Below are 25,694 nucleotides of genomic sequence, written 5' to 3' on the forward strand. Positions count from 1 at the left end.
AATATAAAAAGGTAGAACAATTATCATTTTAATTTGTTTCTAATTTCTTTAACTAAAGAAAAAAAGCATGTTAGCAATGAATAAAGCAAACCCAGTTTGTAACATTCCTCCCTACTATACAGATAGATGCACACTGCAGATTCTGAAAAACATGTATTTAATCTAAATGTATTATTGAAACATTACAAGATCTATAACCTACTCATTTAGCTACACTTGAATATGTTTTAACATGTTTTAGATGATTTAGGGGTGGACTATGATTAGAGTTTTGTTTTGTTTCCAGTGTTAAGGAGTAGGACATTTACCTCACAGCCTATCTACTTAACTACATTAACAGGCAAACATGTTGCTATTTACTCGATTAAAAAACATTTAAAAAAATAACTAAAATTAAATTTAATAACTGGTCACTTTTGATTCCACTTGCAAAAGTAGGCTTCCTTTAAATGATAATGCATAGGCTACTTACTTTTACAGTAATTTACAATTATTCTCATTCTGGCCTGGCTGCCAGCTTGACTTCACCAGTTTTAATTTTGGAGAGAGACACTTTGATTAGAGACTACGGAACAATGGTCTGTAACGGGGCCTTTAATTAGACAATGAATGGCTTTAATCCCGAACGTAAATCCAGTTTTTCAATATTTTGGCCTATCACCTCAAGCCATTTTCACTTGTGATTCTAAGCATATTTCTGCATAATTTATTTTGACAGTAATGACCCCCCACCCCGCCCGCGGTGATGGAGCACAGGTGCACTGGGGCCTGGTCCTCCTGCCCTGCACTCAGCTCGGGTTCATCCCACTGCGCCTGCGTCCCGCGGCACGCGAGACAAACAGAGTGGCTATTGTTAGCCAGCAGGTTGTGTCAGAGTTTATCCCGTAGCCTACTCACCACCTACCTGTTGAATATTCACACCACTTATTGCAGGCAGGGGTCGAGTCACTTTCGAAGAACTACAGTCCAATCTAAACTGCTCGCAGGTGAGGAGGGGAAAAGGGTTTGTCGGATAAGAAGGAAGGAAGGAAATTCAGGAAAGCTCGGAGGAAACGAGGAAGTAAATAAGGAGAAGTCGACCGTTGGGCTTGGAACTCAACAGGTTAGCTACTTCAATGTTATAGCAGCGGCTCGGAATTTTTACTATCTGCGTCGAAAACCCCCTTATATTAAACAAAAAAAATGCCGTTGGGACCATGGAGGAAGAAAAACAAATCGACGAAGGAGAATTTGGTGGAAAACGAGGAGGTCAGCGGTGGACACGCAGGTGCCGGGAGTCATGCTAAAACCGCCGTGAACGGAGCGGGGCTCCCTCCTCCACCTGCCAACCTGCGGCCCAAACTAGTCTTCCACACGCAGCTTGCTCACGGAAGTCCCACCGGCAGGATCGAGGGATTTACCAACGTCAAGGAGTTGTATGGGAAAATAGCAGAGGCGTTTAATATAAATCCACCTGAGGTAAGAGCTCACCTGTTGTTCGGGAGAGAAAAAAAAAAGTCACAAGTGATTTTTGTGGTGCGTTCAAGTGTTAAAGATTTAAGAAGTGTTCCACATATCCTATTCTTTCTAGTTTTCAATTAGGCAGTGGTGTAAAAAGTTACTTAAAAACTTCACTACCTTTAACCTATTTAACATGTAGCAACTTGTTCCTTTTAGGATTATGTTTATATTAAATATATAAGTCTAAAGTACAGTCAAACTCATAATGGCACAGGGGGCCCTAAAGGTGTCTCGTTAAGGCTCCTTGTCAGTAGTTGTGGTCATTGTAACATTTGTCCTTTAAACCTCTCAGGTGGTTTCATTTAGATATCAGAGCTCAAATAATCAGATATTTGTGAGGAGAATCTAAGATTACATAGAAGTCACTGTCCAATTTATGAATGCAGCTTTCTGTTGTTGAACTTTGATTCTCAACTTTGCTGCACTATTAACCAGAATCAGCATATTGGCAAAGGCATGTGTACACATCAAAGAAATGTGACCCTGTGTTTTATTACCCCCATTAAAGCTGACGAACAAGGTTAACAACATTGAACGTGTACGTCATGTCATTACACTAATCTTACTATTTCATAGTATATTGAACATTTGAAAGTAGCTCCAACTTAGACAGAGTTGTAAAATGCCACTAATCAAAATAAAACCACTAATCCAGTATGTAATAAATGATGGTAACATAACTGAGTACATTTTAGTTTTGATACTTATTTAGCTGATATACCTTTTGTATTTCTATGCAGGTACATTATTCAAAACTTGTACTTGTAGCAGAGTATTTTACCAAGTGGTAATGCTTCTTTGACTAAAGTAAGGAATATTAAACTCTTCCTTGACAAATGCAAGGTGAATTCTTGCTGTAAAAGTTCAAGTAAACAGTTTTATAAGCAGCTTTTCTAAGAGATTAGCCGTGTGCCGGCCATTAAACGTCAACTTTGATTGTCTCGTGTCAAAGCTAGATGTTGTTTGTAAAGGCACGCCCTGCCAGCTCTCTACCAGCCTACATACCTTCAATCCAGGATTAAGAGAGATCTGAGATTTAACTTCATTGGATACTGGCAAATTACTTTCACCTTTAGGCCCACCTGACATCATTAATTGAGAAATCTGCTCTGTGATTTGTCTTTGTTGAGGTCATGAAAACAAAAACAGTTTCTGTGTCCTCCTCTCAGCCCAGACTGCGTGAGCTCGTCTTTTCAAAGGAAAGTGTGAGTGGCATGTTTGACTTTTGTCAGTCTGAATATGACTAGATAGGCCGGCGGGGCAGCCTGTTATCAGCCTGCTGTGCTGTAAGAGCTGGAGACAGGAACTTCCTTTCCTTTCTAAAGCTCAGTCATTCAACAAGTGTCATTAATGAAAGGAATTTGTGTCAGTAGCTTTGGTGCTGAGTGAAGCATACAATGCAGGAGTTCACGTATAGATATATGTTATAAGCGAAGGGCTGCTTTATTCAAAATAGTCACACTATGATTTGATTGGAGAAAATTATTTCATTGAGGCTCAAATTCTACAGTTTTTGTCTCTCTGAAACACCAGCCAATTTGCTAGGGTTTTTTTTCCCCATCACATCTATCAATAACATTCATTAGGACTGCTCTGTATCTGTCTAGACTTGTTTTAGAACAGAAACTGTCCCACAGGCGGTTACTCCCCTAACAACAAGCTCAGCATAACCCAGCAGTTAAAGAGATTTGGTATTTTAGCTGATTTTCAGCAGTGTGCTTTGGCTGACCTGATTCTAACCTTAGTTTTTCAAAGCATAACCCTACTTCAGCATTTTTTAGAAATATATTGATTTTGTACCAGCTCTTACAGGGCTGTTCTGTAGTAGATCTTGACCTTTAACATCGCTGAAGGGAGGAAAAACATTCAGCACTACAGGGATCAGTAAATATTCACATTGGTTTTTATTTTTGTAGTTGCCACATAATGAGAAGGGATACCCTGCTGAAATAATGCCTTAAAGCAGACCTGCTTGTTTATATTATATTTATATAAATAAAAAGTAAAATTACTTTGTAAATAGCAACACACGAATCAGTTCTGTAAAGGAGTTATATCACATTGGCAGCATGTGGTGTAGATGCAACTGAGAGTAGTGGCCTTTTCAGAAATGTTGCATGGAAAGTATCACAGCCAATAAAGACAAATACTGATAGAGAGATAGAGAGACAGACAAGGGTATGGAGTCAAATGTGATAATGTTAGTTGTTGGACTCCACCATATTTACCACAGGAAGTCCCTCACGTCCGGGCTCAGGGGGCATAGCCTAAAATCTAAGCAGATAACTCATCCCAGCCACAGCCAGACCATGTCCCAGAGGACCCAGCATAGCGGCTCTGCCCAGGGCCTCCTCCCTCAATAAACACCACAGATCCTAACTGTGACGGTGGTGCCCGTTCTGAAAGGATGTGACCTGTTCAAACAGGGCAAAACGTATCAGCACTGTGTTATGAAAGCCTTATTATTTCCTATCAAAGAAAACGCTCATCACTTACCAGCTTCCATCAGCAGTAATCTAACTATGACTTATTGACCTCTAAAAACATATATCTAGATAAAAGTGCAGATATCTCTCATAGAACACACATTTCAACTTGAGCCACGAATCTGCTTGATGCTGTGTTGTTATAGCCAAAAAGCATTCAGATTTTCTGACTATGTGAAACACATCAGAATAATCGGTCTGACCTCCATTCAACAAACACAAATTTTAAACGTCATTTTCTTCTCATCTTCAGGACAGACTTGAAAAAGCTTTACTGTTTACCTTTTACAAATGTGCATTACGATGTTGAGATTTTGGCAAACTTAATCCCTGTTAATTGAAAGGCAGTTCGGCCCGTTTTTGTTTTTTTCGGACTCACACCACTGAAGTGAGTCAGAGTGAAGCTGCTTTGTGTTTATATTTTACGGTTGAACTGTACTGAGACTCAAGAAATGAACATGCGCTACTCTGAGATCTCTTGTCTGGAAGTCGTTCAACGCTAATCGCTGGATTCACTGATATTACAGAGAAAGTAACAACGGTTCCCAGAGGTATATTCTGTCTAACAGATGTTGATAGAAACTAATTGCGGAGGGGGTCCCAGATTGAAAGCTAAGGTTTGATTATGTTGACAATGTAATCACTACATTTCGGTACCAAAACCCAAATTTATGTTTTTTGTCTTAACCCGCTATAAGAGGTGTACAGTTATTGTTTCCCATCTAATTCATATCAGTGGGCCAGGCTTAATACAAACACATCTTTTATTAAGGAGATTAACTAAAATCCTTCAAACAAATGACTGTTGTAAAGAGGATTTATGGCAGGACTGTAGCATCAGTTTAAATGATGCGTCTCTAATTAACTTTTCCTTATCAACAAAAAGACAACACAGGGATTAAGTTAATACGAGTTTAATTTCTTACTTGTAGCTTAATCTTTTCAGAAAATGAACCTTTGGCTATTTCATAATCAACTAGTCATTTAAATCATGCTATTGTAGGACATAACCCTTGTCTCTAGAGATATATAATGGTCCTTTTCTTACTTTTTCTTGCTGTTTATAGACTGAATGGTTTATTAACTCATTTGGGAAATAATTGTCTGTTTGATTAAAAAATGAATGTAATTGTTAAATGTTGTTGCTTTGCTTAAGATTTAATGCCAGTATGATTCCCAAGTTTTGGAACCTTTGCCAGAAAAAAAAAAAAATCTTAACACTCTTATAAAACATTTAAAACGTATTTGTTTTATCTTAATATATAAATATAAAAAAAATGATTAATAAGAGTCAGAATCTTCAAAGCTTTTTATAACAACTTTCAGTGATATCATGATACTCAATGCGAAGCGTCCATTACTCAAAATGTTATTCATTATAGAACTGTCAGAAACAGTCTGTTATCAAAATCAGCTGAAAAAATAATTCCCCACTGAGCACTGGATATTATTGTGGCTGCACCATCTGCTTTAGCACTGGCAAAGCCTTGAATCTTAAATGCTACTGTATTGTTAGAAACTCGGCTACAAATACATATTTACATATGAAAACATCTCACGAACATGAACGACTGTGGGGATAATGGCTTCTTTTCAGTGCTCATACTCCAAATCATGTGAGGCATGTGAGCTATCCTACCTCATCTGGTTGTGTCTATGCTGCATGTTGGGTATGTTCTCTGGAAGGACAGATAAGGTACAGGGGAAATCTTGGTTGGCTTTGAGCTCAACTTAATCTTTCAAGGTCTACCTTTCTCAGTTAAGACCAGAAGTGAGATACAATCTGTTTCTAAAGATGTAATCGTTGTAAAGTTACTGATGCAGCTTAGAAAGGTGTTGCTGTTGGTGCCAACATATTTGCGATTGTAGTAGGTACTTTGTTAATTTGCATTCTGTCTCCTTATTTGGTTAGTTGAGTTTATTCAGAACTCCAAAACAGGAGTTATTTTGACAGCCTAGAAGTAATGGGGCATTTCTATGAAAATGCTGTAGATCAAGTTAGATAATGATAAAATACAGCATACACAGCTGTTACCACTACTAGTACTACTACATACGAACGTACATGGACAAGAAAATGTCTATACTCTTCAGATCCAAGACATCTACTGTGAAAACACAAATCATTAACACCCATGTTCTTAATAGCAGCTCTGTTATACGCTGAGGTTGCTTGAGTTACTGCAGTTATGTAATGAAAAACACTGTGTCTTCCTTGTAATTATTTCTCCTGACAGCTTGGATTTTTCTTTCCAAATTGACCTCATACTGCATTAAAGGTAGTCTTGATTCAGTTTGACTATCTACTGTATTGTAGTACAAATAATAACACAAGTCCTTATGTTGCACTGAAGCTCAGGGTCAAATTCTTTCGATAGGAATCACAACTGAGTGAAGGGAATTTGTCTGATCAAAATAACTGGCATCCCAAACATAATTACAGTACACTAGACACATATTTTACATGAACTCAAATAGCAATTCCCCCGCAGGAACTTTCCCTAGAGATTAGGGACTTTTCAAAATATTTTTCCATCAATGTTTTTCCTCCCTTCAGCGATGTTAAAGGTCAAGATCTACTACAGAACAGCCCTGTAAGAGCTGGTACAAAATCAATATATTTCTAAAAAATGCTGAAGTAGGGTTATGCTTTGAAAAACTAAGGTTAGAATCAGGTCAGCCAAAGCACACTGCTGAAAATCAGCTAAAATCCCAAATCTTCTTAAGGCAAAACCTGTCTATTGCATTAATAAGTTAAAACAAGAGATGTGCAGTTGTGACCATTTTTATTGATAAAAAAATTGCACATGTGTAAACCTGTGTAGGCAGGTCTTTGGATCTTGGCAGAAAATGTCAACAATAGGTGGGAGAAACCTTTTAGTCCTTTTTAGGAATAACAATCCCTGTTACTTTTGGTTGGCACACAGCTCTATTTCTTTTTTATTTCATATTTAAGTCCATGTTATCTCAGCTAGAAAGACATGAATGTTAAGTTTCCACTCTTCACAGGAAAAGTGGGATCTTTTATGTGTCTTTTCAGGTCAAAGTCTGGTTGTTGGGCCTACAGCTGTACAGTTTAAGGTGTGGCTCTCTGACTTTGTCTCCTGTCCACCTGCTCATAGTGTGCTCTCTACTCAAAGGAAAGCACACAATACATTTGCCTGCAATTTGAATATCTAGACTGCGGTATAGTCTGACAGAGCCACATATCTTGTTTTTGTTTCGCAGGTAGCCCTGCTTCCATGTTTGCAGGGAGAGGGAGGATAACGTGAAACAAAACCTCATTTAATAATGCTTTACTCTGTTTGCATTATCCAGACTCCTACACTTTCTTAATCCTCAAAGCTTCAGGCTAACCTGCAGTTGGGGCTACTCACTCAGTTATTTCACATACCTAAGTAAAATTAACTCTTGATTAGTGTGTAATAAGGCGTTATTCATTTAACTTTTGGTATGAAGAGAATGATTACTGAGGACTTTCTCACCCGTCATACTCATACTATGAGCACGTGACATTGTGAGAGCAATAAATCAATTCTCTGCTCAGGTCGGAAACACCCAGTTTTCAAAGGTGCAGGCATGTGACATCATTTCTAGGGTGGAACTAAAAGTTAAATGAATTATGTTGGGCATCGTAATTCCTCAGTTAAACACCCATAGTCACTTTATTAGCTACACCTGCAATCTAAATGCAATCCAGTTGAACAGCTCTCCCACCCGTTCTGCCTGTTAACCTTTAAAATAATGGGGGTGTTAAACTGGACTGTGTCATAATGAAATGTCTCCCTTATATAATTTAAGGCTGCTCAATATGAAAAATACTCCTTCAGTATGTCCTCAGTGTACTGTGGTTCCTAGTTATTATGCCCCATGTTACAGCTGTATGTTTCCCTGTGCTGTTTGTGCCCAGTGCTGGCTTTAGGAAAAGAGAGGATTTCTGCTGTGCCTCAATCAGGGATTGTGTGTTCTTGTGTTTAGTTACATTAGTTTTTGTGTTGATCTTTGTTTAATCATTTATTTTGTCTGTTAATAAATCCATTTGTTTGACTTTAAGGTGCTTTAGTGCCCATTACACCTGTAGCCGTCATGAGAGCATGGACTCTCCCTTTATGTTTGTGTAATCACCTCATTATATAAATGTGATGCGAAGGATGAGTGTGTGAATCTGCAGATACAGACCCCAGGTGTGTGTGTCTATGTGTGAGGAACGTACGAGACTGTATCTGAAATAATGGTTGTTTAAGTTGTTTACCATCAGTGAAGGTTGAGGAAAGCGTTATCATGGCACCTGCAGAACAACAACAGTGTCTCTGAGGATCAATGTAATGGCTGAGTATAAACAATGCCTGTTTGGAAAAGGGGAACCAATATTTTATTTATCACCTGTATGGTGATCTTTCCAAGGATAGTTTGAGCTCTGGTTGTTACTCAGTCCTCGAGTGTCCTTCATGGAGCTTCAATAGGTACATTAATTAGTCAACACATTCAATGTAGTTGATTTTTGTTTTGCTTTCATTTTATATTTGATGCAACAAAAGTAATTATATTAATTTAAACCTGGCTTGCTTCAGAAATTCAGACTGTTTTCTGTTTAATAAAGGAGTCTTTTAAAAATGCGGATACATTTTGCCTGTAATCATGATCCAATTGGCAGTAAATGTAACGTTGAGCCCAGTTTACACAAGCCCATATCATATCAGAAAAGACAATGTAGCTACCAGGTCTCAAAACTGATGATTAAACTTAAGTCCCATGGGGAATAAAAAGGGTTTGCTTTTTATCACTTCTTAAATACAGTTTCTGTACAATCTACATTTTGAGTGTCTAAACCTTTGTATTTTTATGTAAATTATCTGCACAGCAATCCACCCAACATATTTCTGTTAAATGCCCTGAAATTAAAATAAAGGTCATCATCTTAGATCCATAACGAACTAAAACTTCACAGTATGCAGAACTTTAAAATGAAAGAATCAGACAGAGAAATGTATTTTTTTAGTTTTATTGGCTGCATGTTTACATAAAAATTGGCATACTGGCAATTTAGGCATAAAGTTAAATTTGAACCCATACATCCATAGTATAGGTAGATACAGAAATGAATATGAACATTAGCGGTGTGGGGAAATAACATGCCAATCACCACATGTGAACTGTACAACAAAAGTAAGAAAAACAACATTAAATAATAATCAAACAAAAGTCAAGAAGTAAGCATAAGTGAGTAAAAGCAAACACAAAACAACAAGCATACTGACAACAGACAGGACAAGGGATAAAGAGACACAGATTTACAGTCTCAAGAGGGGGAAGGCAGGCAGGGGGTCCAGTTGCACATGAACAAGGATAGACTTAATCTGCTGAATACTCATCAGTCTAATTGTAGTCCATTCAATTTCTTAAGAAATGTTTCTATTTCATAAGGAAAAGGAAGGCCATAATCCTTAATGAATTCAGGTTCTTCAATGTCACATTTCAACTTGCCAATCTTGCACTTTAATTTTCAGCACATTAGTATGAAGAAAATAAATTATACTCGCATATAGGGCTACATCTCAGAGGGACATGCAGAATCCTTCAGCAATCTGAGTTTACAACAAGCTCTCAGAAGTTTTCTGCTTTATTGCAGTGGTTTGTTTTTTTTGCTGCTCAGTGCTCTTGCACATGGATTTTCATCTTTATATGTTTGTTTATTTTCCCTTTGAACTGATGTGATCGGTGTTGAGTGTCTCTTGTCATTTGAGCAGAATCACATTAGATCAACTTAATGAAATCAATAAATCTTGGTTGAGTCAGGATCAGTCGATAAAGGCTTTCTAATTATAAGCGCTGTTTCTCTGATCAGACCTTATGAATCATCCCTCAGTTATGTTTCCACAGAATCGCACATCCGCTGTTAGGTTAATGATTATACTGGCTTTCGTGCTGATGACTGTGTTATCCTGTTGAACACTGAGCCACGCCACAACACACACAGCTTACATCAGCAATCCCTGTTAACAACTAAAACCCTAGCCACAGATATTATGATGGATGAAGACTGGAAAGAGGACATCTTTTTATTTTTTAATACTATACACCATAGTAATTCCCTTTATGTGAGCTATTATATCAGTTTATTCTTCCCCACTCTCTTCTCTGCCGTTATCATCTGTTGAAGGGGCTCTAAATTGACATTTGACAATACTTTAATAGCCAAAGAAACAGGTTTCTTAAGCTTAAATCAACACTGTTTCAGTACAGGACATAATTCAGAGGGTTGTCCTGTTAAATGACTTTATTTATTTATCTATCTTTGACTCTATTTTACAGGCAAGAGGAGAGATCTCTGTAGAGAATATGTAGGTGGAGATTTAACGGTTCAATATCAGCCGTTGTATTATATTTAAATGTCCGATGGCTGCTTGACAAATCTCTCTCATAATGTTGAACTGCGGTATTATTATTATTTAAAGCTTGAAAAAGGTTTGTGTGAGGAGAACAAAACTGCAATAAAAAAAAGTAATATGTCTTAGCAGGGTTCTCAGTTGAACTGTTACGTTGCTGTGTGCTGGACACTTGACATCAATAACTTCAAATGAACATAAATATGATCAGAATAGCTGAAATTAACAAAACATTTTATTATATTTTATTTAATGAGAAACAAATTATTCACCTTGTAATGCTTGTATATCCTGTCCTGTGTGTCAAAACAAAGAGAAGATGAAGAGTTTCATTAGGGTTAAATCGGTTTAATGTTTTCTGCCAATAAATCCAATAGAGGTTCAGGAATAATGTGTTTAAAACTAGCAAACAAACACATTAGCTGCTCTTAAAGCAGGGGAATCGTTATCTTTCCAGTAAAAGATACAACAGTGTAAGCTTTCACTAAGTACACAACAAAGAAAGAGAGAGAGAGAGAGAGAAAGAGAGGGAGGGGGAGCACTGCTCTTAATGACAGTAAAAGCAAAGGACTATGGATTATGCAAAATATTATTTTATTGAAGCAAAATTAAAATATTAATGTTGTAGTTTGTAGGAGTGCAGATAATTGTAACTTTTATGTATTGTGTGGAATATCTACAAAAGCATCATATTTAGTGAGCTCATAAAAAGTATGCTCAATGACATATTTAAGCAGAGCCGGCCTGAACCCTCTTAGTGACCCTGGCAAGATTTTAACTTGCGCCCCTTGTAATGCTACCAATTCTACGACCAATCACAATATTCATACACTTAAAACGGGCATACAGCTTTATGTTTTACAGCTTTTCTTCATTTAAAACTGATATTTATAGGGGTGGCAGTAGCTCAGTCCGTAGGGACTTGGGTTGGACCGGTTCGAGTCCCGGCTATCACGAGCTATCGTCTGCACTCTTCCCCCGAAATGAGCAGGTACCGAGCAGCGGTGTTGTGAAGCATCAGGTCGAGCAGAGAGCAAGAAAATATGGCCTTTTTAAATAGGTGATGTAGTTATGTTGTATTGGCTTGTTTTGTAATAATTACTGAAAAATAGCATGACAATTATATAAAATGAAATAACATTTAGTGATAGTTATACAAATTGTTTCTTCTTTTTCTTCTCATCGTCTTCAACTTTTCTTCCTCACTCTTTTCGGGTGCCTATGGATGGCCGGCGGCCCTAGCATTTGCCTATACTGCCTATGCCACGGGCCGGCCCTGTATAGTCTATACCATCTCAATGTTCAAAATCTCAAAGTATTGAGTAGAATGAACTGAATTCTTCTAAAAGTACTGTAGACTTGCAGAAGGGTACGTTAGTAAAAGTACTCAGGGTAGTTTAATTTCATGACTAACTCTGAAGTGAAAGTGTGATGTGATTAATCCAACAATCATCTGCTGAGCTGAGTCAGGCAGATCGTGACACATCTCATCTCATTGTCAGTGTTAGTTACTAAATGACAGGGGATCGAACCGTCACCTCATATGTTGAACATTTGGCCCCTTTGTTTCTGTGAAGTTAACGCCACTGAAAATTGAAGTCCCCGTCCACTGAAAATAGACTTTACAGTGACGCAGGGAACATTTAGTGTCCATCAGTTTGAGTGGAAAATAAAACACGAGGAGAGAAGAGAGAGCTTTGTGCCATTTCTTTATAAGTTATGTAGAGATCAAACTTGTAGTATTGAGAATTATTTGTAAATTTGTGTTTTTATATGTACAATTTTCATTTAAGAAATACATATAAAAAGGTTTTAAAAGTTGTTGTGAACAAAAAGGGATTGACACCAGTGATTAATTATCTGCTTTTGACTACTGTTCACTATTGTTACATGTTAGAAAGCGGTTCTGGATTATATCTCTGTCTGCAGAGTGCACATTTCATCCTTCTGTTTAACTACCGTATAGTTCAGGATAAAGAAGCCTACTAAGTTTATACATGGTTACCAACTTCTGTTTTCTTTGTCCAATATTACAAATGAAGACATTGTTGAGCACAAGGATTAGTAAAAGTAGAAAGCTCTGTTTATTGTCATTTGCAATAAATTAAAAAAAATGAACCAGGTGTCGCTTTTGTCAGCCAAAGTTCGGTGAAAAGAGGTGGTGTCCATGCAACTTTCTCCCATATTTAGTACAACTAACACTCATCTTTGGTATTAGTTCAATGATTATTTTTGCAGTTAAACAAGTAATAATGTAATTTAAATTCATTGGAAAATAATGAAACCTGATAAATCTCTCATGTCAGGTATTCTATGTCAGAAAAATGAAATAACTTCTCCTGTTGTGGTGAAAGTGGTACTTTTATCACAGATGCAGCTCTATGCTTCCTTTAGTTAATATTACAGGTACCCTTGCATTCTGTTTTTTTTTTGTTTTTGTTTTTTTAAATCAGATATATTTTGTTTTCCTCCTCCTTTCCTGTCTTGAAAGCATTGACCCATAGAATAAGAATAACTCTGTCTGGGGTGATGCTGAGCAGATTGCAGAACCTCTCTCCTTTCACTTGCCCTTTCCCTTGTGGTTATCAAGGTTTTGGTAAGTGTGCAGGCTGTGGGAGGTGAAGTATCTGCTGTCGTGAGTCAGGTCTTGGAGAGGAGAGGAGAGGAGAGGAGAAGCAGTCGCTGCAGTGTGTGACGCTGCCTCTCCCCCCTGGCAGTGTGAACACGCTGCGGCTGTCAGCCCAGCAGGAGGAGAGGAGAGGAGAGGAGTGCTGAGAGCTGTATGCGTCGCACACAAGCAGCTTAATGTAGTCAGCAGCCTTGGTAACCGGGTGTAGGCGTCCACTGCTGTTCCACCCACTCGCTCTTGGGTAATGCCCTGGCCTGGTGGGGGGTTGGAGGGGTGGTGAAGGAGGCAAGGGAGAGGGGTCTGTTATGGAAGAGAGCCATCAATTCAGCTACACCCCACCCTTACCTTCTCTTCTGCTCCATACTCCCTCTCTCCCTTTGCTCCACTCCTCTCGCGGCCTCCCTCTATTAAAATCCCATTCTTTTATAGTCTGGTAACCCACAGCAACGCATGGGGCCTTGTCTGCTAATGCGTGTGTGTGTGTGTGTGTGTGGACAGCGCCTGTTGGTACACAAAGGAGAAGGGCCCAAACAAGGCCGGCCTTCGTTGCCAGAACCTGATTGGTGCACAAAGGTCATCCTCCTCATGGACCAGCACCAATCGGTCCTGGAGGTCAGCTGACAAGTCCTGGCTCTGGATTTCTCAAAGCCTCACTAGAGAGCTGATTCCACAATAGATGCAGAACTTACACACGCACATAACTCTATGTAAATAAAAAAATCTAATAGGAGTTATTAATAGCTTCTCTGTTTGTCTAGGTGAGTTAGAGAGGAATGAATGATTCACATCTTCCTGTCTCCTCCACCTCTTCCTGGGTTTCACTGTCCTGTCTCTGTTTAAAGCGCCGTTAAATCAGGCCACTGGTGTATCGTGTTCCTTCTGATCGCATTTCCCTTTCTCTGTGCTGCCAAGACGAGGCAGGCAGCCACAAGGTGTGAGGCCAGATTTTAAAATCTCTGGCACAGGAGGAAAAGTAATTTAGCCTCCCCTCCTCGCCTGCTTCGTCACAAGCTGGCCCTTCCTCTCCTGGATGCACAGACACATCACACTCTGATGTCTCAACCGAGTTGGAACAGTGTAAAACTGCATATATGGCTGCAGCCAAGACATAATCTGGGTATTTTGTTCGATGGTATACAGGGTCAGTGTGCTCAATCATCATCACTCAAACTGTTTATTTTCAGGCTGTAGCTAAAAAAAAACTGTGATTCTGTTTCAAATAGCTGTCATTCCTGGAGTTTTCTTTGGAGTGAAGCCTATTTTATGATTTTTATGATTTAACTTGTTGCCTATTAAGAAGTATTTACACAGTCAATGGTGTTTTAAATGTATCATTTGTCTTTTTATGTGCACATTATGTTGTACTAAGTCCTCCTGCTCCATGTCTGTGTGTGTACAGCTCCTGTTCTGCACTCTCAACACCCACAAGATTGACATGGACAAGCTGCTGGGGGGCCAGATCGGCCTAGAGGATTTTATCTTCGCCCACATTAAAGGGATCAAGAAGGAGGTGGAAATTTACAAATCTGAAGATGCTCTGGGCCTCACCATCACCGACAATGGAGCAGGATACGCCTTTATAAAGGTAAGAAGAACAGGAGCCTGTTACCCTGTACACATTCACAGGTAATGTTTTGTTTATTTTCCTGAGTACTTTTACTTATTGGAGAAGAGATTAAAAAAAAAAAAATACATGGAAAAAATGTCCCATGTACAGAGGATATAGTCCTCTAAACGAATATGACCTGTGGCTTCTTTCCCGCATGTTGTTCCCAACTCTCTCTGCCCGATTTCTGAATCTATCTACTGTTATATCTCTAAAAAAGCCACAAAACGCCAAAAAATTAAACCTTTAAAAATTGAAACAACCATAAGTACATTTCATTAAACTGCAGAGACAAAGGAAATGTTTCATTCAATGTAACTTTTTTTCACAGATTTGCAGGTTAAGAAGCATACTTAGTTAATACATGGGCAGGCACTTTTAGTCAGCTTTAAAAGACAAAGGAATTACTCTTAAATTTATATGGAAGACCTGTCTTTGACCAGTATTAGAAATTAGACCTGTTGAGAGTTAGGATAATTATAGGCAAAAGCTGTGTTTATTGGTTAGACGATTCACTTTTTTCAGCCAAAGTTGTGTCAAAACATCAAGGTACTTTATATGTATACTTTTGTCATATGCAGGGTGCAGAGAACAATCGTTTATCCATGTTTATTATTTTTTATAGGTGGTCAGACAAAGTAAGAAAAACGTGTGATGGGGAGGCTTTGTTGATGTTTGATGCTTTGCCCCGACGGGGTAAAGCCAAAAGTTGTCTCACTGTCATTGATTAATCGTCTGCCCTGTAACTAAATCCAACAATGGAGTCATTCCTTCAGCCTTTTTTCATTTTATACAAAATATATTAAACAATTAAACTAGTAAATAAATCTCAGGTTTGAGAACTGAAGTTATTACAGCTTCAGAGGGATTTTCTAATGCAATTTCAAAACAGCTAAACAGATTGCCATGTTCAAAGTATTTGTACAAAGCTGCTTTCATAATAGAGAAAAAACAATAACTCAACCTGGTATGTTGCCTCTGTCGATGCAGACTGGTGTAATGAGCTTATTCGGTCATCTTTCTCCAGAAAAACAAAGTGCTCACGTGTGCCATCATGTGACTCCCAAACAGCACTGCACCCAGATAACCTGACACTGTTTACGACACGCTGAAGCCCCTTGGGTCAGTGTGGTGATGCTGTTGGATTACATGTACTGCTAAAAAGAATGCTGCTCCTTTAAGCTCGGCTGAAGTAATCTACATTTACAGAATAGCTTGAATGTATCTTTTGATGTCTGGAGAATAAGCTTCTTTATCTCTTCCCGCATCTTATAAACAATTTAAATGTCTTGCAACCAGGCGTAGTCCAGTGTACTGCAGCTGTTCCATCACATCTGGACTACTTTTTAAGCCTTTTTATGCAGTAATTTGTCAGTGAGAGAGGTTTATGGAACGAACACTTACGTGCATTTACAAGAAAAGCGTAGAAAATGAATTTAAAAAAGGTATAAAATAATTTGTCTTCTCTTTACTGAGGAGTTAATGATTAGGAACTTAGCTTTTTATTTATTTATAAAGTAATCTGCTTTAAACTTTTCTCCACTTTTCATGGTAAGTGGAGTTTTTTGCATCTTTGGACTTGAAAACAAGAAGAAGTGATCGTCTGGTATAACATAATGAAAGAGTAAATACATTAGACTAGTTAAGTATTGCCAAGAATGTTTTGTACTCGCGTAACCTCACATGCACTTTGTCACACTTTGCCTTCTTGTTTGATCTTTATTTTTGTGTTCTGCTTCCTGGAAACCCCTTCAGAAAACTCTCTTTTTGTGTAGCACTGTAATCTTGGCTTCTTTTGATGTGTTTATTCTAATTGGTTCTGACTTTTATGGCAGCGTATCAAAGAGGGCAGCGTTGTGGACGGGGTGAAGGTGATCTCTGTGGGCGACCACGTGGAGTGCATTAACGGACGGAACATCGTGGGGACGCGACATTATGAGGTGGCCCGCATGCTGAAAGAGCTTCCCAAGGACAAGGTTTTCACCCTCAAACTGGTCGAACCCATGAAGGCCTTCGGTGAGTAAGAAACAGGATACAGAAAGAGTGTAGGTGATGTAAAAAAAAACATCAGCATCAGCACGTTACATAACTGACCCACTCTTAGAAGACGACAGATTCACCTTCAGCCAATGACAAAGACTCGCTTGCTGCAGTGTTTCTCAGCATGTGGGACTGCACAGCAGGGCTCACATCCACAGCATCATTTGTGTGAGGAAAAACATTCAAATGCATGTGCTTAAAAGAGTCTAACCATACCTGTTTTTGAGACAGCACTGTTTCCATCAAGACAAATTACGGCGTATGCAAGCCAAAACTGGGATTCAGCTGTGTGAAATTGGCTTTATGTAAAGTAGTTTCCTCTTTGATTGACAGAAATGCTTGAGCCCAGGTCAAAGGGTGCCAAACCTGCTAGTGACAACAAGATCAGCAACGGGAGAGGGACTTTGAGACTTCGCTCCAAGGGCCCGGCTACTGTCGAGGAGGAGGTGAGTTTCTTCATTTGCATTTATCTGCAGCATCTCGTGCGTGAGAAGCATCTGTCGGGCACTGAAGTTCCTTAAAGTGACCTTCTCATATCATTGACATTTCATACTGAGACAGTTTGGTTTCTAACCTTTTCACATTGATCTGTTGATGTAAATAGAACATTTGCATTTCCTTTGGTTGTTCTTAAAATCTTAATCTTTGTTGAAGATGCACAGAAGTTACAGACAGAAAAAAACCCACAAAAGATGGTGCATACTAATCCCTACAACCTAACCCTAACCCTAACCCGTCATGTAAATAACCAGAAGTAAATGTGTCCCCCTCACCGATGACATCTTGAAAAATGAATCAACGTCAGACTGGTCACCTAATCTTAAACAGTCTGTGTTGCCAGAGTTGTATACCATCAAATAAAGAACTGATCTGTGAACTTGTTTTTGTTTTCCAGCCAACAGAGTTTGACGAGAAGGCAGTAAAGAAAGTGGACGACCTCCTGGAGAGCTACATGGGCATCAGAGACACTGAACTTGGTGAGTAACAACATTTAAGTATCATTTATGAACTTTATTCTCTGTTTCTGTGAAACACAACTTCTACTTGCTTACAATGACACACAATGGAGTTTAAACTTTTTCTCCCCCCAGAGGTTTAAAGTAAGGTAGCTTATATCGTTCATATTTATTTCTCGTGAGCAGCCTTCCAGTATTCACTTTAAGTAGATTATCAGGTTGGTCCTTCACACAAATTCTTTGGCCTCAGTTAGCCCTTTCTGTGACCTCTGTCTGTATGTTAATCCATGATTTATTCACATAGCGTACTTTACCCTGGAAGAAAATATGTCAGCATATCGGCTAAGTTTTTAAGCACTGTTGCTTCACCCCAAGGAGGAGCTGATTTTTCTCCTACTACTTTGGATGAGTTGAGTAAAACGAACAAATCTCCTTCGGGGATAATTTAACAACAACAACAAAACAACAATATTTTGTGAGTCTGCTTTACTAAACATGCTGGAGCCTTTAAAGACTATTAGAATTGTTGGATTCAATTTTTAGGTTTTACCTTTGTGTTGTTCAGCTTTGCCAAAAACATTTTAGACATCACCCTTTCTGACTTTCTAAATCAAAGTATTCTGTGGGTTAAAAAATTATTCTGAACTTCTATTTATTGCATACAAAAAAATCAAATAATCAAAAATAAAAAAAGAGCCTAAAAGCTCTCAGTTACTCAGTAAAGTGTTGTGCTGTTTCCTCCCCAGCTGCTACGATGGTCGAGGTCGGCCGCGACAAAAAGAACCCCGATGAATTCGCCATGGCGTTAGACGAGACCCTCGGGGACTTCGCTTTCCCGGATGAGTTTGTGTTTGATGTCTGGGGAGCCATTGGAGACGCCAAGCAGGGAAGATTATAAGATCGCAATCGGCTATCCCCATCCCAATAAAACACACACACACACAATCCTCTCCTTCCCCGAACTCACGTCTTATTATTCTCAGAAACAAACTGGACAACATGAGTGAATTAAGTTTTTATGTAGCGTCGCGTTGCGCTCGGATGGAGTGTCTCAAAGCGTCAAATTTGGTCATTTGGGTTTACAGAAGGAATCTAGCACGTCAGCGTTTCAGTGAAATCTTGTAAAGATATCCATGAAATGTGGAATGCAGTTTCCAGCGTGAGAGCTGCCTCATGCATGCTAAAACTTCTGAGGATTAATTCTAGATGTTGTTCAAACTTTTTGTACTCCACCTTTGAGAAATGGTCTTAAGAGTGATGCCATCTGCTGAGCAGAGTCTAACCTGGTCTTATACACTGGTAATGAAAAGGTTTCTGCACACCTTCAATTCTAAACGATCACAGTTTTAATCTAACTTTATATCTGTGTCATATTAAATATACAGATAAAGCACACGGCTTTTTATAGATTTTTTTATATGTGAAATGTTGCTGATTTTATGGCAGCAACACGGTGTAATTAGTGTAATTATAGTGATTTATAGTGATTATATTTCTCTCTCAAACATCTTTTTATCTCTTTATTGTGTTTTTAAATGAACTAAGAGCTTCGGCTGCTTCCACATTTTAAAGTTGGTTTACTTTGTGATTTTTGTGTCCTTGAAAATCTCAGTTTCAGCCTTTTTGTGTCTATCTCTAAACCCTTTAGACGAGTTCGATCACATACCAACATTCCTTTTAGTCTCTCATATTGTTAAAGTCTGTAAACACTGTTAATATGTCATGACATCCAGCTTATTTACAGACGTACGCTTATTTTTGTTCCTGTAATTTATTGTATCATGGAAAATCATATGCTGTAGCAGATTTTTTATTTTTTTTTCCCCACTGAGAAGTGGCTCGGTATGAAAGAAAGGTCTTATTGTAACTGCACTATTTAAATCACTGTCAAACTGAATTTAAATAGTGAACTGATTCATGTCTGGTTCTGATGCTGGCTGTTTGCAGCCGTTTCATATTGTTTGACGCACCATAAGGGATCACTATTGTTGGATAGACAATAAAATTTGATATACTGTTACTGCAGCTGTGTCGTGAATGCATCTGGCTCACAATGAAACCACACATGACTTAAGTAGAACAAACTTTATTTGCACACTAGGCTGTGTACATGTAGAAAATACACCAAGACACTTTACCAATGTTTTTATCCCTCATTTAAAAAATATGAACCAAGAACTTTACGAGCAGCAAAACAAACTCAGAACCAGAAAACACAGTCAGGCTAATAAGCAGGTACACTGGCAGGAGTAAAAGAAAGTGTATAATAGAAATACGGTTATAGTGAATGTTAAATACTGACACCATGGAGTTAAGACTGTAGAGGATCATTGGAAGCACATCACTGTAGGTATTTAAATATGTATTCTGACTAACATGAAGTATTACTGCTGTTGGGTGAAAACATAACGTTACTGGTTAGTGAATCAAACAGTCCTCTCCAAAGATAAACCTTTCTATTCTTTAAAACCTCTGTGTTGTCTGGTGAAAAACGAGACAGCTCACCTGTTAAAACTTGGCATTATCCAGGTGTGTCTGACAACAGCACACAGGCGTGTAAGTGAATAACTGTTAACTTGGCTTGCATGACTTGGTTGTATCCTCTACAGGCAGTAAGTACAGTACATGGCACTTAATTACTTACAAATATACATGTTTTTAAAACAATGACAGGAACATGAGTACAGTAATATCAGAAAAAGAAAGGAATCGAACAAAAAGAAAGACTCAAGCACCGTTTTAATGGTTGGCTTGGTTTGCTAAGTGAGATGGAGCCTCACTGTCTAAAGTTACAGTTTAAATAGAGAGTGTTTGGGGGTGGTCTGCAGCACAGGCTCAGGTAGAGGAAGTGTAGCCCTTACAGCCTGATGCCCGTCTCTGCGTCCTCACAGCTCGTCTTCTGCGTGACCCTGCTTGAAGGCGTCGCCTGTCAACCTTTCCTGAGCCTCCTTCATGCCAGATATAACTGAGCGGGAGCGAGGGAAACATAAGTCAGAGGAGACAAACCGTGATCGTCGAATACTTGAAAAGAGGGATGGACAAATCCAAGTCCAGCTAGCATTTTGGAAGACACAGCTGCTAAGGCAAACAGTAACAGAATACAAAAAGAGCCTGAATCTGGATGTTTACCTTGGTCTGCATTGCTGTAGAAGTACTTGTAGTTTGGATTGCCCTTCTTGTTGGTAATTTCAGAATGGACTTTGCCGCTTGGATCTGCCAGGGAGCAAAATGAGGCAAATATTAACTTTGATCAAGATTAAAACTATATAATTGATCCCAAAAAATATAGGGCTTGAAGGCTCAGGTAAGAACAAATTAAAAGCTGTTTACAAATCCGTTGCCACAGTTCACGTTTCCTCGACTGAGCGTGTGGATTTGTAAACGGTCTCATATAGGGTTTGCACGTCTGTGTGCACAGACCTTCAGCGTGCAAACAGATTTGTAAACAGTGAATGGATTTACAAACGGCTCTGCCTTGAGGGGGCTCTTAGGGCTTCAACTAGAAGTTCATTTCAATATGAATCAATCATTACGTATCAGGGCGGAATATTTGGTAACAAATTGTCCAAAACAGAACAAATGACAGAGATCAAATCGAGCAATTCAAATTCAATGTTTTGTCCGAGCAACAGTCCAAATTTCAAAGATAATCAATTATTGTTATCATCCATGATTTATACAATCTTCAACCAGTCATTTATATCACTGCTGCCATAAAAGACACTATCATATAACTGTTACTAATTACTCATCTGTATTTATTCGTATCCTTCTCTACTATTATTGTTTTTATTTCTAGTCAGTGGGGCAGAAACAGCTGAAACTGAAATCCTGCCCACTGAAACACTATGTTATCAATACAGGAGTAAGAGTGCAATCAGAGTCTGCAAAAGAATCCCACACAGTGTTTACATGAAGTCTGACTCAACCCCCGCCCCCCCCCCCGTACCGAGGAAAAGAATCCGAGGAATGTATCCTCCATCAGGGGTCAAGGCATCATCTTTTGGCTCCTCGTCGTCCTGTTCACACAAAAGATAACTCGTCACTTACAGGCATGGGAACACATCTCACCAAGCTGATTAGAAATGTTTGTTGTGGCTGCTTGAGCTTTAATTCACAACAAAAAAAAAAGTGATCTACATTTTCTTACCTCCAGGTTGATCATAACAAAGTTGTGTGCAAGTTCAGAGATTTCCTTGGACTCGGCAAATTTGGGCTTCAGTGCTGATGTTGAAAAGTGACAAAATACAATCGATTATTCTTTTGTATCACGATCAAATCCAGGACAAATCGTACCATTACCATAACGATACTTGCTTTCTTGATATTTATTCAGATAAACGTTATCCCAACTAGTTGTATTCATCATTTAGGGTGTAGGATCGTCCTACTCCAGTTTATTTGTCTGTATAGGATCGGGTCTATCTTGAGCTCAAATGAAAGCAGACATTAAAGTTGCCTTGTACTGCAGTATTATCTTGCACTGTTTTATTATTACAGTTACAAATCAGGCAGGTGCTTCGAATTAAAGAGGAGTCTTATTTAGTGTCAGTGTACTAATATTAAATAAATATATATATAAATATATATTAATTTAAGGATGACTGCAGGTATCTTGTCTCTGAGGTCAAAGAATCAAGACAACCACGTTTGCCTGCTTTTAAGGTCAAGTGAAGACATTTTGACAAACAGGTTGGTTTGCTTGTGTTGTCTATCTTAAATAGATCACATGGGGCCAATATTGATGGTACGGACACCTGTGTTGTTGTTTTCTTTTACTACATTGACTCCTGATTTCTCTCGTCATTGTCCTTTAAATTTCTCCATTTACACTGAATGAATTGGTAAACTTTAAGAGCCTCGGCACTTTTACATAAACGTCCTCACAGCAATCTCAATAGTTGAATCTATTCTGCATTGAAGAGCTCCTCTGATGGTCTTATTTCTCAAGTTTGAAATGAATTCTTTAACTTCAGTTTGTTTGTAAGCTTTAAGATATAATGAAGGGGAAAATATAAAAGAGGGTGTGTTGTATTTCAGAAGCTAAAAAAGCAACACGCTCTTTATTTCTGCAGTCTTACTGAATTGTTCTGACTACAGGGAGTTATGGCTTTAATATCCTACTCAGGATTGGAACTCATTTTTTATTATTACTAAAACAACACTGTGACTGTGACTGCAGAATAACACAGGCTACATTTATTTGCAAAACAAGATGGCCTTTGTCATGTAAACATTTAAGTATGGCACTAAAGCATTCTCTAATGGTTCTATTCAGACATGACTTGACTTGACAGATCAAAATTAGATGTTTTTTTTAGAGTGACAGGGCGAGGCTTTGTTTTACCTTTGCAGGCTCCACACCAGGTCTTATGGATGATGAGCATGATTGGCAGTCCACTGAATGCAAACACACAATAAAAAAACACATGTAAAGTATGAAACTAAGCAAGGGAACACAAAATAACTGGTAACTTAAACTTTATTTTTCTTGCAACTGTAGTCAACTTAATTATACCCTAGGAAATTAATTATCTTTTAAAACAAACAACAGTAATACAAGCCGCCGATATATCAATGAGTCAGCATTCTCCGGTTATTAGTCCTGTACTAGACGTTGTTTGTTTTAGACCTCTGGCTAATAGTTGTTCAGAAGGCGGCTCAGCAGGTTTAAGTGTTTCAGTCATTTCAGCTCGAGGTGTGAACTCACCTGGCCTCTGCTTCCTTCTTGCCATCTTCCAGCGTCCTCCAGTGGATGTTTTCTCCAAACCCTGCCGGAGAACAAATGAGTGAGCACACCAGAATTGAGTAAGTGATATTATGTTTGTACTAAAGGGTGGGTCTGCCTTAGTGCTGTAGCAGTGTCGATACAAAGAAGTGCGAGGAAACCGTGTCAATGGTTTGTAATTCGATATCAAGCTCGAGGGAAGAATCAGCTCTGCTCTGTCACCTGTAACCACTCACTTTGTAAGGTAGCAATGTGATCAATGAAATCAATACAACAATGCAGTGCCCTTGTTAGAGGAAGAAAGCTTTCAGTACAGAGCTTTATATCAGGTTACATTTCCTGATGTGACTGCTGATGACTTTCACATGTTTCTTATCCACTTCTGTAAACAGATTTCGAGTACATTCTTGAGTGAAAGCAATTATTTTGTCAGTTTTTTCACTTCGAAATTCCCCACTGGGGATCAATGAAGGATTACCGGTATCTTATCTTATTGCTTCAAAATAAAATACAGAGGATGCAACCCTAATATTCAGGTTTACAGCATAACATGGTTTTGCAAGTAGGTGTCAGTGGTACAGAAAAAAGCTATAAGAATTGTAAATAGATCTGATTATTACGAACCCACTAACGCACTTTTTATTAAAATACACGCTCTAAAATTCAGCGATCTAGTAGATCTACAAACTGCTCAGATAATGTACAAGTCCGAACAGTATTCAGAGGTTTTTTGAAACTAAAGAGAGCCGGTATGAACTAAGGGGAATAGGTTTGTATAAAAAAACCAAAGGTAAGGACAAAAATAAAGAACAGGTGTATTTCGGTAAAAGGGGTTAACTTGTGGAATACTTGTGCCATGGAATTAAGAACGTGTAGTTCACTTTCCAGATTTACATTTTTGTTTTAAAAAAATGGTGCTTAACAAATATAAAAGGTCGGTTTGATTATTTTTTGTGAGTGTGACTTCTGTTTCGTTTTTTGTTTGTTTCATTTGTTTTGTTTTGAAATAAATTCTTAGAACAAATTTTGTTCTGATATGTTTTGTTTTTTGTGTCTTAAATAATATGATTTGTAATAAGGGTAGGTGTAATAAGATAAAACTTCAGCCTACACCTTTTCGGTCAAGATGTTTTTGTTTTTCTTGTGACTGAAATAAATGATTACTACTACTTATTACTACTACTACTGAAACCAACAACACAAACAAAGTATTGAAGTACCTACAATGAGAATGACTGCGGCTAAAGTTTCAGTTTCAATGTGTGGGACTTCTTTCTAATAGTTAAGGTTACTTAGTGTCGTCTTGACATTGTTAGCATTTTTTGTCCATAAAGATAAAAAATAATAATAATAAAAATGATATAAAATTTTAAAAATAATAACTCCTCTTTTGTTTAGATATATTGCAATGAAGGTGTGTACACTATTGTCTCTTGTGATCTTCTCACCATAATAAATCATCTATGACTGATTTCTAAAAAAAGCAGTATACTGTCTCTTCTTCAAGTAACAGGGTTTACTACAGTGCTGCTGTACAACAGGATGTAACATAAATGGTTAAGTAAAATATATTAGTTCAATCTAAAATCTAGGAATACATTTCTTCTAGCACCAGAAAAAAAGAGACAAAAAAATATTTTAGGTGAGCTAAAGTAAATGAAAACGTTATTGAGTTGTTTTTGTAGAATTTAAAAAAGAAAAACAATCTGTGTGCTGTGTCCATATTTTCATGTGTACTTTAAAGTTACTGTGAACACACTAGTATGTACAGGTTTTTTTAATTATTCTTAAACATCTTTGGTATGAAAATGTCCTTCTGGGTGGTCAAAGTTTTGTCCAATCTCTATATAATTTCAGTGGAATAACCTTTTGAACCTTATGATCGATAAGCTGCAACAACTGGACATGTAACATTTAGTCCGGCACCGAAATGCTGCTGCAAAGACAGATAGCTTATCGCTGCTGTGACTGTGGAGAAACTATCAATGAACAGCCACTGAAGCTACCAACACTCGCTGCAGACTGAACACATTAGCTCAAAATAAACACTTACCTTTTCCTCCAGCTGCTCCCACGACCTCGTGAAAACATGTTAAAGACAGAAAAACATGCAGATATGATAAAAACACGATATTCACACGAGAAGTTTGCATTTTGACTGGCCTTATTCCTTCACAATTACAAAGCGGTGTCGGAGGCTAATGGAAGTGGCTGTCCGTGAACCAAAAGACCCGGATGGGAAAGTCCGTCCAATGAATACGAGAGGTTGTTCGATGGCCCCGCCCTTCTCGTCTTCTTATTGGTCAGCCGTGACTTATTTCACATTTTTTGGGGGTTGTTCCATTGACGTCACATCCACACAA

General features: G+C 38.3%; 2 protein-coding genes and 1 long non-coding RNA gene across 3 annotated transcripts; 1 reads left to right on the plus strand and 2 right to left on the minus strand.

The window, feature by feature from the left end:
* The first annotated feature begins 834 nt into the window (after positions 1 to 834).
* On the plus strand, positions 835 to 19,623 carry gipc2 (GIPC PDZ domain containing family, member 2). Its single transcript, XM_061045148.1, has 6 exons — positions 835 to 1,458; positions 14,401 to 14,586; positions 16,443 to 16,623; positions 16,981 to 17,093; positions 17,543 to 17,624; positions 18,350 to 19,623. Exons 1-6 carry the CDS (start codon positions 1,183 to 1,185, stop codon positions 18,499 to 18,501), a joined length of 990 nt encoding a protein of 329 aa, XP_060901131.1. The 5' UTR covers positions 835 to 1,182; the 3' UTR covers positions 18,502 to 19,623.
* LOC132979396 (uncharacterized) lies at positions 14,965 to 15,250 on the minus strand. Its single transcript, XR_009674049.1, has 2 exons — positions 15,124 to 15,250; positions 14,965 to 15,065 (listed from the first exon to the last, which is right to left on the minus strand). It is a non-coding gene; the product is annotated as an uncharacterized LOC132979396 (long non-coding RNA).
* A 50-nt stretch (positions 19,624 to 19,673) lies between the features above and the next one.
* Positions 19,674 to 25,568, minus strand: txndc12 (thioredoxin domain containing 12 (endoplasmic reticulum)). Its single transcript, XM_061045152.1, has 7 exons — positions 25,385 to 25,568; positions 23,314 to 23,374; positions 22,951 to 23,003; positions 21,754 to 21,827; positions 21,553 to 21,622; positions 20,733 to 20,816; positions 19,674 to 20,568 (listed from the first exon to the last, which is right to left on the minus strand). Exons 1-7 carry the CDS (start codon positions 25,482 to 25,484, stop codon positions 20,489 to 20,491), a joined length of 522 nt encoding a protein of 173 aa, XP_060901135.1. The 5' UTR covers positions 25,485 to 25,568; the 3' UTR covers positions 19,674 to 20,488.
* Between the last annotated feature and the right edge of the window lie 126 nt (positions 25,569 to 25,694).

Source organism: Labrus mixtus, chromosome 8, assembly GCF_963584025.1.
Source record: "Labrus mixtus chromosome 8, fLabMix1.1, whole genome shotgun sequence".
Lineage (NCBI taxonomy): Eukaryota > Metazoa > Chordata > Actinopteri > Labriformes > Labridae > Labrus > Labrus mixtus.

Coding starts and splice junctions, on each gene's coding strand:
- txndc12 (XM_061045152.1), bottom strand. CDS start 25,484: ATGCAAACTTCTCGTGTGAATATCGTGTTTTTATCATATCTGCATGTT. Junction 23,004..23,313: donor AAGAAGGAAGCAGAGGCCAG/GTGAGTTCACAC, acceptor GTTTGCATTCAG/TGGACTGCCAATCATGCTCA. Junction 21,623..21,753: donor TTGTTATGATCAACCTGGAG/GTAAGAAAATGT, acceptor TTGTGTGAACAG/GACGACGAGGAGCCAAAAGA.
- gipc2 (XM_061045148.1), top strand. CDS start 1,183: ATGCCGTTGGGACCATGGAGGAAGAAAAACAAATCGACGAAGGAGAAT. Junction 1,459..14,400: donor TTAATATAAATCCACCTGAG/GTAAGAGCTCAC, acceptor GTGTGTGTACAG/CTCCTGTTCTGCACTCTCAA. Junction 17,625..18,349: donor CATCAGAGACACTGAACTTG/GTGAGTAACAAC, acceptor TTTCCTCCCCAG/CTGCTACGATGGTCGAGGTC.